The 16095-nt window shown below is 44.7% G+C and overlaps 1 protein-coding gene across 1 annotated transcript in view; it reads right to left on the reverse strand.

Moving 5' to 3' along the window:
* Positions 1-5898: 5898 nt before the first annotated feature.
* BLMH (bleomycin hydrolase) overlaps positions 5899-16095 on the reverse strand; it is a 40134-nt gene continuing 29937 nt past the window's right edge. The window contains exon 12 of the mRNA XM_079798874.1: positions 5899-6771. Coding sequence (XP_079655000.1) covers positions 6620-6771 — 152 coding nt within the window. The 3' untranslated portion in view covers positions 5899-6619. The remainder of the gene's footprint in view (positions 6772-16095) is intronic.

Below are 16095 nucleotides of genomic sequence, written 5' to 3' on the forward strand. Positions count from 1 at the left end.
CAATGTGCTCTGTACCTCATATGTTCTTTTTCTTCACCATATGGGTGACAGGCAATCGGCTCTATTTTGCTATAAGTGCTTTAAAAATAAATGATAGATTTCCTCCTTTTCAAACTGTGAGTTTTCCTATTTAACTCATTTAAATATAATTTTTCCTTAAAAGTGGCCTGGAGACTGAGCTCAGAGAGGTTCAGTAACCAGTCCCTGTTCACACAGGCTCCCAGCGGCACAGCCAGCCATCTGACCGCGTCCAAAGGCCCTGAGCTTCCCACGGTGCTGGGCGGGTTTGAAACAAGAAGGGTACCTGCAGGGATAAAAGGGATAAGCCTCTGTGATTTCCGCTCCCTCTTCGACTCCCCCGGTGCCAGTCACCTCCACGAAATCTAGGCCCTTCTGCTAAGCACTGAAGTGAGATCACGGGGCCTTTGTTCGGGTTCTGCTCATCCCTCTCGAGCAAGTTACAGGGAAGCCGGCTTTGGATCTATGTATAAACTTTCAATTGAGACTAGCTGTCAGAATATAGGGCATTTTCACTCACTCAGCCAACCATGCTTACCATGGACTTGTGAAGAAAGGGGTGAGCAAGACAAAACCCCTGCCAGGGATTTGCTGACAGGGAGCATCGACTTTGGGGAAAATAGACATAAACATACAAATAAAGAAGATAGTTTCAGCCCGGCCGGCTGGCATGGCTCAGTGGTTGAGCATCAACCTATGAACCAGGAGGTCACGGTTCGATTCCAGGTCAGGGCACATGCCAGGGGTTGCGGGCTTGGTCCCCCGTAGAGGGTGTGTGGGAGGCAGCCAATCAATGATTTTCTCTCATCATTGATGTGTGTGTCTCTCTCTCCCTCTCCCTCTCCCTTCCACTCTGAAATCAATAAAAAATATATATATATTTTTAAAAACAAAAAACTACAGAGGCTATTTGAGGCCTAGGAGAATTAAAAAAAAAAAAAGGGGGGGGGGGAGATAATTTCAGGAAGTGATAACACTGTGAAGAAAATACACCCCAGGCCCAGTATAAAGAGTGACAGGTGTGGACATGGTAGAGGCAGCGGGAAGGGAACTCTGGGTACTTAGATAAGGTGTCAGGATGGACTTGACAGTCCAGCCATGACCCATGTCATGAGAAGCCAGCCATGCAAAGCCCTGATGGGAGAGCTGTAGGAAGAGGGAACAGCAAGGAGGCGGGAGTGAGCTTGGTGTGTCTGAGGGGCAAAGTTGGCTGGCTGGAGCGGAGTGAACAAGAAGGTAAGCGAGGAAGTTGAGTGCCAGGACCACAGGGAGGAGGCTGTGTGTTCCTGTCATGGAACGTGTCCATGTAGAACTTAAAGGACTTCTTGTCTGTTCTGGAGAAGTGTGGGTGAGGGAACCTGTGAGGCCTGCGCCATGTGAGATGTAGGGAGGCTCCGATTGTAAGTCAAGCACACGCTGGGACTTCCACCATAGTCCCACCCTGCCTCTGTACAGCAGCTGATTTTAAAAAAATAAAATAAAAGCAAAGTTATAAAAGAGCCTGAGAGATGATTCCAGAGCCCACTCCATCCACTTCAAGAGGCACTACCGAGCCCTAGCCAATTTGGCTCAGTGGATAGAGCATCGGCCTAAGGACTGAAGGGTCCCAGGTTCGATTCTGGTCAAGGGCATGTACCTTGGTTGCAGACTCAATCCTTGGTCCTGGTCAGGGTACATGTGGGAGGCAACCAATCAATGTGTCTTTCTCACATTGATATTTCTCTCTCTGTCTTTTCCCCTCCCTTCTGCTCTCTCTAAAAATCAATAGAAAAATATTCTCAGGTGAGGATTAACAACAACAAAAACAGAACAGAAAAAAAAAGAGGAGCTACCGAACTAGAGTTTTTCTAGAGAAGAGAGAGAGCCATTTGTATCCAAACTGTACCAAGGAAGAGGAGTGAGTGCAGGAGGGCTTTCCATCTTCACGCAACCCTGCTCCCAAGGAACAGCACATTCCCTCCGCCCTTGCTCCCTTTCCCTTTGTGGGAATGTGGGAAGGTCTTGGAGTTTGAAAGGGGAAACAAAACAACTGTGACCAGTTTATTCCTAGTTTCCAATCAATTGTATCATAGACTCCTCGGAGGAACAAGCAGCTTCATGGTTCTGAACAAGTTGTCCTAAATATGAGAATGCTCATCTGGAGTTACTTAAAAGAGAAAAATCCAACTTATCCAATGACTGACTGTGGCTGTAGTCAGCAACAGCGCACACCCCCACCACACGCCTGGAGGAATGGGCGTTGCCTGCAAGTGCCCAGGGCCTGCCAACAGCAAATTGGAATCAAGAGGTCCTTTAAGGACAAGCCAGAGCAACCACATCCTGAAGGCAAGCTCATTATCTCAATATCGGGGCCCGGGCTTCCTGGGGCATGACTCTCCCTGTCTCCAGAGGAGTCCTGGGGCTGACGAGGACTTTCCAGAGGTCAGAGTATCATTCCAAAGAGTTAGAGGAGAAGACATTTAACATCTTCCCATTTCCTTTTCTCTTCAGCAGAGAAGACATACCAACATCCTTTGTTTCTCCCCAACTGGATGCTATTTTTTTAAAAAAACAACATATTTTTATTGATTTCAGAGAGGGAGAGGGAGCGAGAGATAGAAACATCAATGATGATAGAGAATCATTGATCGGCTGCCTCTTGCATGCCCCACACTGGGGATCGAGCCCACAACCTGGGCATGTGCCCTGACCGGGAATCGAACCATGAGCTTCTGGTTTATAGGTCAACGCTCAACCACTGAGCCACGCCAGCCAGGCTGGATCCTAATTTTATTTGAGAAATAGCTTTTATAAACTATCTGGTTATGAAGATTATCTTTATATATAGTGTAGGGTTTGGTTTATCATATTATTCGGTTTAGGACTTTTGCATCTATGTTTAGGGATGAGATTTGCATACTAGTATTGTTGTTGTTTGTTTGTTTGCTATTCTTGTCAGGGTTATTTATACCAGCCTCATAAAATAATTCTTGATGCCATAAAATAGTTCTTTATGTATTTCCTCTTGGGCTAATTGGGATTTCCAGAGAAGATTTCCAATCTTCTGGGCACTAGGAATCCAATATGACTGAGAACATTCAGAATGCAATACTCACTTAGTCCCAATAGTCTTTTACCCTCAGCTCTTTTTGATCTCCAGACCATAAGCTTTTCCCCTCTCGATCATAAATAGAGTTGGCTGCTGAGCAGGGGAGGGACAGTTACCTAGCTGCACAAAGTAGGGAGGGGATCTAACAGATTCTCAACCCCTCATGCCCTTCCTTTCACTCCCAATCCCAAGAGGAAGTCCACCTGTGCTCTTGGGGATTATGCAACATAAATTGGTTTGTCCCTGGCTGTCTCCACCACTGGCTCAGGATTCAACTTTTTCAGCTCTGCTAAATCTGCCAACACCCCTAGCTTCTCTCCTGCTCATTGTTTCTTTTCTCCTGTCCTTGCCCAGCTGCGGATTTATCTTCCAAACAAATCCCTTTATTGTCACTTTTGACCAAGTTGAATATTTTTCAAATATCTGCATCTATAATTGTATCTTTTTAAATTTTTGTTTTTTTTGAAGTTTTACCAAAGATGTTAATTTGTTTGTTTGTTTTTTAAAGACCCAACTTGTGGCTTTGTTGATTCTGTTTTAATTTCTGCACATCTTTCTTATTACATATGGAACTGTGACTTCCTAGTTCACAGGTCCATGCTCAACCTCCGAGCTACCGTAGCGGGGCACTGGTTATTAGTTATAGCAGATTTAATCTGATGTATGCCTGTTATCTTTCTTACCCTTTGTTAGATCCTAAATGGTCTCTTGTCAGTTTACTGCAGAATTTCTCTTAAAAATCCAGTTTGACAATTTGTCTTTTTTCTGGAACATATAACCCATTTATGTATATTGTACTTATTGATACATTTAAAGTATTTCTACTATCTTATTTTGCATTTTTCTTTCTCTCCCTATCCTGTCTTTTTATGGATTGATTATAGTCTTCCTTGGGAACTACATCCTGTTTATTTTTTAGTAGTTAATCTATAAATTTTTTGCACATATAATGAACATACCAAAGGCTAAAGTTAATATACTTAACTTCTTTTTGAATGACAAGGACTTTATAATGTTTATTCCAATCACTTCCCTCCCTAATTATCTATTTTCACATATTTTCATTTTACCTTATTTTGAACTCTATGGTCACCTCTAGTCACTTTGTTTAGATCAAGCATGTCAAACTTGCGGCCCGAGGGCCATATGCGGCCTATAATGAATATTTTTGTGGCCTAGCCTCTATAACTGTATATAAGAAACGTTTTAATAAAAATGTCATAACTTAACTTTTACAATATCCTGTTATACATAATTATTAATAACGAACTACAGCGTTCGCTAATGACTGATTACTATAATCGTGATGCATTCATTTCCCTTATGCGTCTGACGTGCAGGCGCACCATTTCTCTCCACTAATACTGGCAGCAAATGTTTTAGCAGCCCACTGCCATGTCATTAGTCCTGTACTGACTTGTTTGGTGTGCGCAACAGGAAATATTTCGCTGAGAACAAGAAAAATAGGTTTATTTGCGTTACGTTTATTAATTTGTGCAGTTATTCAGTGTCTGGTAAGTTGATGTTCAAGAAAAAAATATTAATTTTTATTAAAATGTTCTATTATTTTGTTAGAGATTACTCATTTATTTCAGCCCTTTGTATTCAGCATGTCTCTATCGAAATAAACCTACATTTCTGTGAAAATTGAAGATTTTTTTTGCAGCCCACATAAACTTAAATCTGGTTTACTTGGCCCGTGTTAGCCTTTGAGTTTGACATGCTTGGTTTAGATGATACATGTATTTATCATTTTCTTTGATTTACATCTTTTGCTGCATTTCAGACTGTCCATATGGGATCCTTTCCTTTCTATTTGGGCAACAGTTCTTGAATTAAAATGTTTTTCATTTCACCCTTGTGTTTTTTTGAAATATTTTTATTTCAGAGAGGAAGTGGAGAGACAGAAACATCAATGATGATAGAGAATCATTGATTGGCTGCCTCCTAAACACCCCACACTGGGGACTGAGCCCACACCCAGGGCATGTACTCTGACCAGGGAATCGAACTGTGACATTGTGGTTCATGGGTCGATGCTCAACCACTGAGCCACACCAGCTAGGCTCACTCTTGTTCTTGATGGTTTTGTTAAATAGAGTTCTAGGTTCACAATTAACTTTTCATAGCATTTGAAGATATATTTCACTGTCTTCTGGCTTATATAATTGGTGAGAAGTCAGCTGTCAATCTAATTGTCTTTTCTTCCTGGATGCTTCCAAGACCTGTTCTAAGGTTTCGCCATGATGTGTCTAGAAATGGACTTATTTATCCTGCTTGGGACAGGATTACTAGACTATTGTAAGCACTTTGATTAAAGCTTGAGCCTTTACCTAATGTTGCCTTGGAAAGTGCTGTGTGAGACAATGTGCCCTACCAGGACTGGGAAGGTTCTTGGATGGCCCGAACGGTAGGGGTTCGGGCACTGATGGCAATATTGGTTAGGGTGTTACACTCATTGGCTCTCAGTGAAAGGAAGGCTCAGTCTCAGTAAAATATATAACCTCCAGCACATTCTAAGGTGGAACCAAGCAGATCCTCACGTCCCACCCTTGCAGGACTCTCGATCTGGGTGAGAGAATGGTTACAATGGTGCTGGGAAGCCCTCCGCAGAACCAGCGGAGATCACACAGGCCGGGAAGGACCAGAGACGCCAGAGACAAGCTGAAGCAGGAAAGCCCTGACCCATCTTGCCCCTTTTCACTTTGTAGAACATGAGTCACCGGGTTGCTTTCCTCTGGAGCTAAATAAAGAAACACTTCTGAGATCAAATAAGCCGACTTACTCTGTTTAACAAAGTATTTTATTCAAAAGCTTCTCAGCACCATCTAGTTGTCAGAAAGCATGGGTTTCACCTTTTCCTGCCCACCCAGCTCCCAGTTCCAGAGGCAGAAGTTAAACCGTTTGGCTAGAGCACCTCCTAATCGTTGTAATACAGACCATGATAAGGTTTGGGTTGTTCTCTCACGCAACTTTCTCGAAGCCTCTACTTAACTGTGACTCAAGTCGAAAAATTCCCTTGAGAAAACGGAATTCAGTGACTGCCATCTGGGAGGGACGGTCATACTGTCAGGCAGCATGCAGTTCTGAGAGCTCAAATCATAGGGTAACCCTCCCCCAACTCTACTCTAGGAACAAGGAGAAATAGGTCCGTTTCTCTCCGTGCTCCTCAATTGCTCATCCTCTCCTGTCTTACTGAAGCAGACACAGAACCAAACCTTTTTGACAGAGTTAAGACACACAATAACATCGGATTAAAATGCGAAGAGATCCTGAGCTGTTGGAGATGAGGAGAACAGATAGTGTGACCCGATCTTTCCCTTTATTTTCTTTAAGAATATTTGTTTCAACATAGAGCACACTTCCCCGAGAGGTTCCTGGAGGAGAGATCCAAGGGTCTGACAGGGTCCCGGGGGAGCACACAGTCACCTGTGTAGCTTTGGCTTCAGTCCCGGATCTGTCCTTGGCAGCTGCTCCAGGTTCCACGGGAGGAGGAGAGAACGGCAGGCGGTATCACTTGGCCAAAGCCCCCATGGGGTCCCAGGCGGGCAGGATCTCAGGCTCCTGCTCCAGCACAGCTAGCACCTCTTCGGGGACATGCTTCCGGTCCACCACCACTTCGTAGACATATTCGGAGAACCACTCGTCAGTCATGCACAGGTAACCTGCAGGAGAAGCCTCATGAGTCCAGAGGGCAAGGGGCAAGCAGCAGAAACCGTGTGGGCACTATAAAGAAGCCTTTTCACAAACTGGGATCTGTACCCGTTTTTTGCTTTCCCAGCCATAATCTCACCGAATCGAAGTCTTATTAGCAACTCAGTGAAGCAGACAGGACAGGCATGGCTCTGTTTTTACCAATTAGGAATCCGGGGCTTAGGTGAGGTTCAGAGCTGGGCTGGGCCCTAAGGCTGCTACCAGGTCCTGTGCTGTTGCACCGCCCAGGCTGCCTCACTGGAGGTGAATGGATGCCCCCAGAGGGCAGCTGGAGATGCTTCTTGTTCATACAGCCACACGGAGGGGCTCATTCTCTAGGGTCAGAAAGGCAAGCACACCAGCGCCATTCCTACCCTACCCTCCTTCTCAGCATCACTGGCTGTTCTCCTTCCTTCCTCTCTATCCCACCACAACCATGAAGGGGTCATGACATCATTCCCAAGTAGCCACTCATTTGCAGATGATACTCTAGGAATCAACTAGCAACACAGGCCTCACTTTCCTGGAGGAAACCTGTGACAAGGAGCAGGCAGAACTGGAAGACTGAGACTGCTGCTCACCCTCTCTTCCCGTTTATGGGTCTCTCTGTGGGCAGGACTCCAGAGACACAGCTGAACTAACATCCGGCTGAGAGCTGGGCTGAGAGAAAGAGGGGTGTCCATAGGGATCCATGCTGGAGACCTCCTGTTCCTCAGGAAGATGAACCTGTATCTCAGGTTCCACTAGGACAGCACAAATTCCCCTTCAGGAACATACCTCCAACAAAGTTGAACGGGGGAATGCTTCACCCAAGCGGTTGGTAATATAAAAAGGGAAATTAAAGCGAAAGACCCAGGGCCCTGCATGAGCCTCCACACCCAAGGACTCAGAGACTAGCGGTCACCACCACCACCATCATCATCTGACCCTGGCTGGCCCCTACTCTACTCCAAACACTAGACAATTTTCTCGGAAAGTGTTTGAGCAAATCTAGGTCTGTGCTGTATCAGTTCTCCCTACGCAGGACGAAGAGAAAGGGAGATGATGCAGGCATTTCTCCCACCGTGTCCTCCAGTGCAGCAGGTCTCAAAGGTCTTGTGCCCAGGACCAAGGCTGCACGTTGAGAATCCAAAAAGTTGTGTGCTTATCGCTTCTCGGCCTTTTGGCTAAGATCAAGTCCAAAAAGTTGTGTGCATGAGTTACAACTACTGATATTTACCATAATAGAAATTAACCAGAAAGCTTAAAAATATTAATGCATATAAAATTAAGAATTTAAGAACCATAAATACAAATAACACATTCTTAGCAAAAAATTATTATATTCACCAAAATAAAATAAACTTTAGCTAGAAGAGAGGTACTGTTTTATAATGTAATGTCTGGCTTCACAGCAGACAGCTGGACTCTTGTATCTATCTGCCTTCTGTTCAGTCTGTTGTTCTGGTCGAAGCTGATGGAGAAAATCTGACCTCACACAGAGGAGAGGGAAGGCCTTGCAGACCCCCTGAAAGGGTCCGCAGACCGTGCCCTGAGATCGGCTGCTCTACAAGCAAGACTGTTTTAAATCATTAAAAGCGACACGATGGTGAGTCTAATTTTGTAAGCTAAATGGTGTGACCGAGGACGTGATTTAATTGAAAACACAGCTGCTCTGTGAGGTCATCTATATCCAGCTCTTTTGACCTCTGACAGAAGTCAAGGCCAGCTCATCCTGATGTGGCCCCGCATGTCCATCCTCAGCAGAAGATGCCCTGGAAAGAGCTCACGGGCTCAGGCCCGGCCAGGTAAGGGGACACACCCTGCTCCCTGATGCCAGCCTCCTGACCCAGGGCTCCTTCCCTCAGCAGGAGACAGGGAAGGGGGCACAGACAAACACTGAACCCGTGCCGCTTCCGGTTTCTGTTTTTGTTGTATTTCCGGAGTCCCTGGCTTTGCTTGTGTCAGTCAGTCAGGACCTGGCCCTTACTTACCATCACCTAAGCTACTGCCACTGAGTTCTAGCGACCAAAGCTAGAGGGGCCAACCTGCACCATTTCTTACTGCATCTCAAGTAACTGCCGAGAAACCCAGTATCTGCCTTCCCAACGAGGAGCTTCCAGGGGGCAGGAGACCAGATTACTAAACACTGCACCACTTGGGACATGGGTCGTCCTCCCCTTACCACACTGCAGGCTGAATAAATCCTCAGAGGAGCACTGGGCAGTGAGGCAGGTGAAGGACAGGGGCAGAGCCATGTAATAAAGTTCTGTGTCCTTATGACAATACTATCACCACACCATCAAATGAGTCTTCAGAGAACACACAGAGAAAATGGACAGTAAGTACATCTACACATCTTGTTCCAAAAGCCGATCAGATTAAGTCCTCAAAATTAAAACTCCTATCAATCGCAGTCCTCCCTTTCAGTGTCCCGGCCGAGAGGCCCTGCCATGATTAGTCTCCCTCTGCAGGATATGAGTTCTTTGGGGGCCCACAAAAACCTCATAGTCTAGGGGGCTGCCAAGTAATTGCAGGCCGAGCAGATAATGAACGCGTGGCTGCTGTAGCTGTTGATGCTGCGTGTCGTGGGGTTGGACAGAGAAGATTAGGATCAGTTTGTCTGAAAGCCAAGTCAGTGCTGTGTGAGGCAGCAGCAACGTACCGCTCAGGCAGCTTTTAAGTGGCCATTTTATCCAAGGAAAGTTGCAGCTTCTAACCTGTAAGCCCTCTGGCCATCAGAAAAAGATGTTCCCCGAGGAAAAAGGAAAAGGAAAATCTGCTGCAGGGACCCCAAGGTTACACTGAGGGAAACAAATAGATAAATGGGTAAAGAAAGTCAGCTTTAGGAACTAAGGCGAAATTAAATTTTGTTTTAACTTTAATGTCTTGTTTACACACAATGAGAAATCAGATGAATAAACAGTCCCGCAGAGAAAGGCAATGTTTCTGTATTTGTAAGAGACAGGGCAGATCTGTCTGTAAGGGAGAAACAGGGCCTGTGAATGAGGCTCTGGAACGGTCAGGCCAAGTGCACGCAGCCACAGAATGTTTCCAATGGGTTAGGTTAAGAGAAAGTTTAACCTGGGGACGCCTGCACCAGATTGCTCTTTTCTTTTCCTTTCTCCTTGGGGAAGGGTGTTTTCTAGTGGCCAGAGAGAGGCTGCAACTTTCCTCAAATCAAAGTGGCCACGTTAGCTCAGACAACAGTTTTCTGAAATCCTACCAGAGATCTAAGACTAGATTAAGGTGACAAATATATTATCACTTATAAATTAGATATATTTTATATATTTCCTGACTTTGTTCTATGCAGTATTTCACCCCACTAACAAACTATTTGTGGGTAGTTTTGTTGTTGCTGCTGTTTTTGTAAAAGGGGTGTGATAAAATCGAGGCCTCTGTTCTGCTCTGATGGATTGTCTGGCAGCGTGGACTTAAGGAAGCCGGACTCCTGAGGCCTCATTAAGTTACCGCCAATCTTACACCTGATTGTGATAACTCCAATCTGAAGAAAGGTTTCCAGACAAGAAAGCAAAATCCTCACTGACACTTATGTCACATTTTAAACTTCCTAAAAAATAGTGAGAAACCACTCGACAGAACATTAGTCATTTAAAATGACATTGTGGAGACTATGTAGTAACATGGGAAAATGTTTAAAAGTGATAAAAGTAAAGAACATAAAAATAGCATATCTTCTATTATTACAACTATGTTACAAATTGAGATATATGGGGGGCATAAAAATAAAATTATAATTTTATACAGGAGGGTGGGTGATTCCCCCCCCCCCCAAATATCTGGAATGTTCTATTGCTTCCTTAGCCTTTGAAGATTACCCAAATAATTCATGCTCATTACAAATGATTTTGGAAACAGGGGAGAAGGAGAAAGAGGGGAAGGAAGAAGAGGAGCAGGAGAAAGAGGTGGATGAGAAAGAGGAGAAGACAAATGTAAATTTTAAAACTGCCTACAATCTCTCCATCTTGGAATAAGCCCTCTTCTAATTTTACACAAATCTTGGATAGTTTCTGCATGTAGACTCTATACATTTAATAAAAACGAGATATACGCACTCTTTTATTACAAAGTATCACATGTGCTATTTTCCAATATTGCTCTTTTCATGTGGATAAAAAAAAGTACTCGTATATCTATTTACATCATAATGTCTAGGTGCTGAATTTATATGGGTAATCAGAAATGTACATCAATCCCCCGCTGCTGGAATCTAGATTGCTTTTTCATGCTTAAGAACAACACTGCTATAAACATTTTGTAACTAAATCTTTGTTACAACCTCTATTATATAATGGTTGCAAACATTTTTCCAGTTATGTCATTTGCCTTCTAATTTAGCTTATCATATCTTCGAATCTACTAAACCTTTTTATTTTTATGAAGTCAAACTTATCAATCTTTTCCTTTATGGCTTCCAAATTTGGTATTGTATAAACATTTTTCTGCTATGATAATGAAAAAATAAGAGAAAAAAATAGGCTGAGCGGTAAGAAAACATTAGAAACACAGTCTCAATGAAAAACTCATCATTCACTAAGGCCTCGACACAGTCTAGCCCCTAATTATGAACATACACAATTTTAACAGATAACTAAGTAGTGACAATTTATCAACCACTTCTGTTAGGAACCTACTGCATAAAGCATGCCCTGATACCTTACATTTATATGGAGCAGTGATTTTCAACTGATGTGCCACAAGAATTTTTAGAACATGCAATATCTGGCAACTACTAGTCAACCAGTGTGCTGCAGCACACGTATGTTTTAAAAATTCTTGTGGTATACACCACTTGAAAATCGCTGACAGAGTAGTATGTTGTAAATGTATAAAATGACACAATCCCTATGGAATGGCATTTTGCAATATCTAGAATTATTTACCCTTTACATTAAGTAATGCCTTTTCTGGGAATTCATCCTATAGACACATAGTACTTGCACGCACACAATATAAAGTATGCATTATGTATTTATTTACCCACAATGACAGTACTTATTTAGCTCTACTATGTGTCAGGCACTATTCTCAGCAGTGTGTGTGTGTGTGTGTGTGTGTGTGTGTGTGTGTATACATATAAATTCACTGCAAGACTGTTTGTATCAGCAAAAGTCTGGAAACACCCAAGTTCTATTAGTGCAGGAACCTGTTAAATAAACTATGGTACATCCAGACAATGGAAGGCGATGAAGCTGCAGTGGCGTGGAAATGTACTGATAAGGAAACTCCAGGACATGCCATTTAAGTGAACTGAAAGCAAGATGCAAAGCAGGGTATAAGGAATGCTACCTTTGGTGCACTAACACGCTGGAGAGATGTAAGAGAAACGAACAGAAATGGTAGCCTAAGAGAAGAGAAGGAAACAAGATTACTCTTTATATATGTTTTTGTATTTTGATTTTGGAATTTTATTAAATGTAAATATTAATTGTACTATTTATTAAATGTATTACACTTTAGAAAGCAAAACACAAACACACACACACACACACACACGTCTGTAGGGAGCTGACACTTCACAATACAATTTCATATCCACTGTCCTTGTTTTGATTTTAACCCTGACAACAACATAATAAGGCAGGCAGAGTTGTGTAAAGTCACGCAGCCAGTAAGTAAAGCCCACACTCAAATCCAGGTCTTAACTTCAAATTCAGTCTTTTTCATGGGGCTCAGCTTCCTCCAACAGAACACTCAACAGCAGGGAGGCAGACAGCTATGGCTTTGGCACCAGATAACAGCGTGTAATCCAGCTTAGGCACCTAGCTGTTCGGAACCAGTTTCATCTGCTCACACCCCCCCCCCCCCCCCCATATCAATGGCCATGTCCTAGTTTTTATAGGGTCTGTTTAAGAGGTCTTTTGTCTCTTTAAATCAGAGATGCCAAGTGCATGTATTCAGAAGAATGGAGAACAGCATGGGCTGGATGCTAACCCCCGCACCCCGAAAACCACCCACAACCAGAGGAAGGGAACCAAAATCCCCACTTAGGAGACAGACATTTGGACAGTGATCTGAGAAGGAGGTCCTTTTTCCTCCAGAGTAAACACTAAAGTACGTGGTGAGGACACAACTTTTCCTGATAACATCCTTAGAGCTGGATATGAACTGTGGCCTCTTTCTGAAATAAGTTAGAGAAGGTACTGTCTCCCTGTAAATCTACTGGGAGAAAGGCAGGGTGGAAAGTGTGGTAGGGAAAGAGAGATGCTTTGGCTTGTGGGTTGTGTTTCTTTAAACCATCAAACCACAACAAAGTTCAGCAGGAGAAGTTGCACTTCCTGAAGAAGTGCCCTCGGCTGCGAGTCCAGAAGCCTGTCCCCCTCGGCTGAGGAGGGGAGGCGACACCCCAGTCTGAATTCCCCTCTCCCTGGGCCAGGGAGCACAATCCGGGCAAGTCTGAGCACAGGATTCTGCCAGGATCTTGCTGCGGGACCAGAGAGGGAAATTCAGGTGTCATCCAAGGTTCTGTTTTCCTGCAGAAATTCAATGACTTCTCTCTGACCCCAAACGATCCCTCCTCCTATCTGTTTCAGGCAAAGCCTCATTTTGATCATTCCTCAAGAGCTCCACGGATGGCAGGCCGCGTTATTTCTTGGCCTCACGCCTCAGACCTGCCCAAGGAATGCTCCACATGCCAGGAGCTACCCTTCCCGGCTACCGTTTTACTTCCTTTCCAAAGAAAGCCACAACCCTAACACCTTTCCTAAAACTCCGCTCACCCCTGAAGAATTGCTAAGGAGCCTCACATTTCTAATCACCATCTCCCATGCAGTCTATCCCCTATATTATTTTATACTTATTCTTGTGTTTACGGTTTACATATTTGTTCTTATAATACACTAGAGGCCCAGTGCATGATTAAATCATGCACGTGTAGGGACCCCTACATGCTTTCACTTTCGATCACGGGAGAGCTGGGTGCCTGTCCGCTGGTGCACCAGGCCTTTCAGAAGCCTCCGGCACGGCGAAGGCTTCTGAAAGGCCTGGTGCCGGAGCGGACAGGCACCCAGCTCCCCCGCTTTTGATGGTCCGGCGGCGGGACGTGAGCTTGCTGCCCCAGAGGCCCCTTCTGTGCAGCAGCACAGCCATGGCGCAGACGCTGAGCTCAGCGTCCCACCGGCCCAATCGGCCACCCCGAGTCCCGCCCCCCCCCCGTGCCTCCTGGCCAATCGTGGGCATAGCAAAGGTATGGTTAATTTGCATATTTGTCTATTATTAGGTAGGATTACTAACACCTTATGTAGCAAGATTTACAGCCACAATTGTCCCAGTTTCAACTTCCCCCGCACCCCAGCATTTGAAGGGATTAAGGACTTAAAAGGCATCATAGGACCGTTGGGCTTCCACCATTCCTGCACCCCTCCAAAAGTTTCCAAAAACTCTTAAAATCCAACCCCAAAGCCTTTTCCTAGACTCATCCTCTGACTGCTCTGCTGTAGTGCTATCGACCACCAAGTTCTCCCTGACCTCGTCTAGTCCCAGCTTCTCTGACTCCTCCCGTTCCAATAACCTCAGCTTTCATGTCTTCTTACTGTCTCCCCACCGAGGGAGCCCTCCCTGGTTCTTCCTCTTCCTGTCATCTGCCTTCTTGGAGAAATCATCTCTTCTTTTGCTTTTCTCAGGCGACTTACCCTGTATCTTACAGCCTGAGGAGCACACCATGAATGTCACTGCCACATCCCACCCCCTCACATTCCCTTCCTGCGTCCCAGGTGAGCATCAGTTCCTCGGAGGGTCAGAGACGTTCATTTCACCACGGACTGTGCACGGTTCCCTGCATCCTGTCAATAAATGGGAGGTGATGCTATTGCTAATGGTTTTCCCTCAGCACTAGGCGTATTCACCTCCACTGCTTCTTGCATGAAACTAAGCCCACGTGACGAGTCACCCATCAGTAAACTGGAGAGGGAGCACAATGGCTCACAGGCCCTGCATCCTGGAGAGCTAAAGCTAGAACCAGGGGTAGGTCAGCCCTCCTCTCGAAGGGAAAGGTTAAGGAGCCTTATGTTCTCACTCTCCTGCCCTCGTTTGTTACAGACAACAGTAACAATGAGAGGTAATGTTTTGAGCACTTCTTATATGCCTAGCACAGTTCTCACAACAACGGAGGTAAGTACGATTATTATCCCCATTTATAAAATTTTTTATTTTTTGATAATCCTCACCTGAGGATACTTTTCCATTGATTTTTTTTAGAGAGTGGAAGGGAGGGAGAGAGATAGAAAGAGAGAGACATCAATGTGAGAGAGACACATTGATTGGTTGCCTCCCGCATACCCCCGACCAGGGCCAGGGATCAAGCCTGTAACCAAGGTACGTGCCCTTGACCGGAATCGAACCCAGAACCTTCAGTCCGAGGGCTGATGCTCTATTCACTGGGCCAAACCGGCTAGGGCTATTACCTCCTTTTTATAGCCAAGGACACTAAGGCTTAGACAGGTTCAATGCCATGACCAAGGCTATACAGACAAAAGGTAGAATTGCCAGGATGTGTATCAATGTAGTTTGGCTCCAGGTTTTATGCTTTAAAGTCCCTAATCTTCTCAAACCCATGCAAACATAGCTTGGAGACAATGTGGTGAAAAGAACAGATCCTCTCTACAAGAAAAAGCAAGACAGGCACACAAATCTGTTAAGTGGGAGGGGATTTCCCCCTGAAACTGACGCCTGGTTTGAGGTCTCTTCCCACAGTTGCCTCCTCTCTGTCAGTAGTCCTCGCCTAGTCACGCCGTTTGATAAGAAAGCAGCAGTCAGTCTGACAGCACACGATTCCTGCTCCACTCACACGCCCTATTCTTAGCCCAGCCATGCAGGCTCTCGAGTGAATAAAAACGGAGGATGAGCAGTCCCTCTGCAGGAGCTCAGATACCCACACTGGAAGGCAGCAGCACGCGTCCCAAGCCTGGAGAGGCAGGAAAACCCTGAGGTGACATGACAGATTTGTGTCCTGCCCTTTTCCAGGAAACCAGAAGCCTCCGCTTTAGCTCATGTAATTTTCTCGTTTCAGCAAATTCAGCTCAATATTGTCTGTAAGTTACTCTATTTGTGCTAGAAATCCAAAAACTGAGTCTCAAACAGATCTGCAAATAATCAGTTATCGTTTATAGGTAATGTACATTTTTAGGAACCTGCCTGTGTGAAATTAAGAAATCTGAATCCCAAATTCTCTCTCTGACACTGTGCAACTGAGGAAGTCAAAACTTCTCTGTAAGTTTCCAGATTTTTTCCCACATAAAACACGGGTATAACCACTCTTGTTCATATCCTGAGTTACTCTATGTTGAAGTCATGAG

The sequence above is a fragment of the Cnephaeus nilssonii genome (assembly GCF_951640355.1).
Source record: "Cnephaeus nilssonii genome assembly, chromosome: 19".
Lineage (NCBI taxonomy): Eukaryota > Metazoa > Chordata > Mammalia > Chiroptera > Vespertilionidae > Cnephaeus > Cnephaeus nilssonii.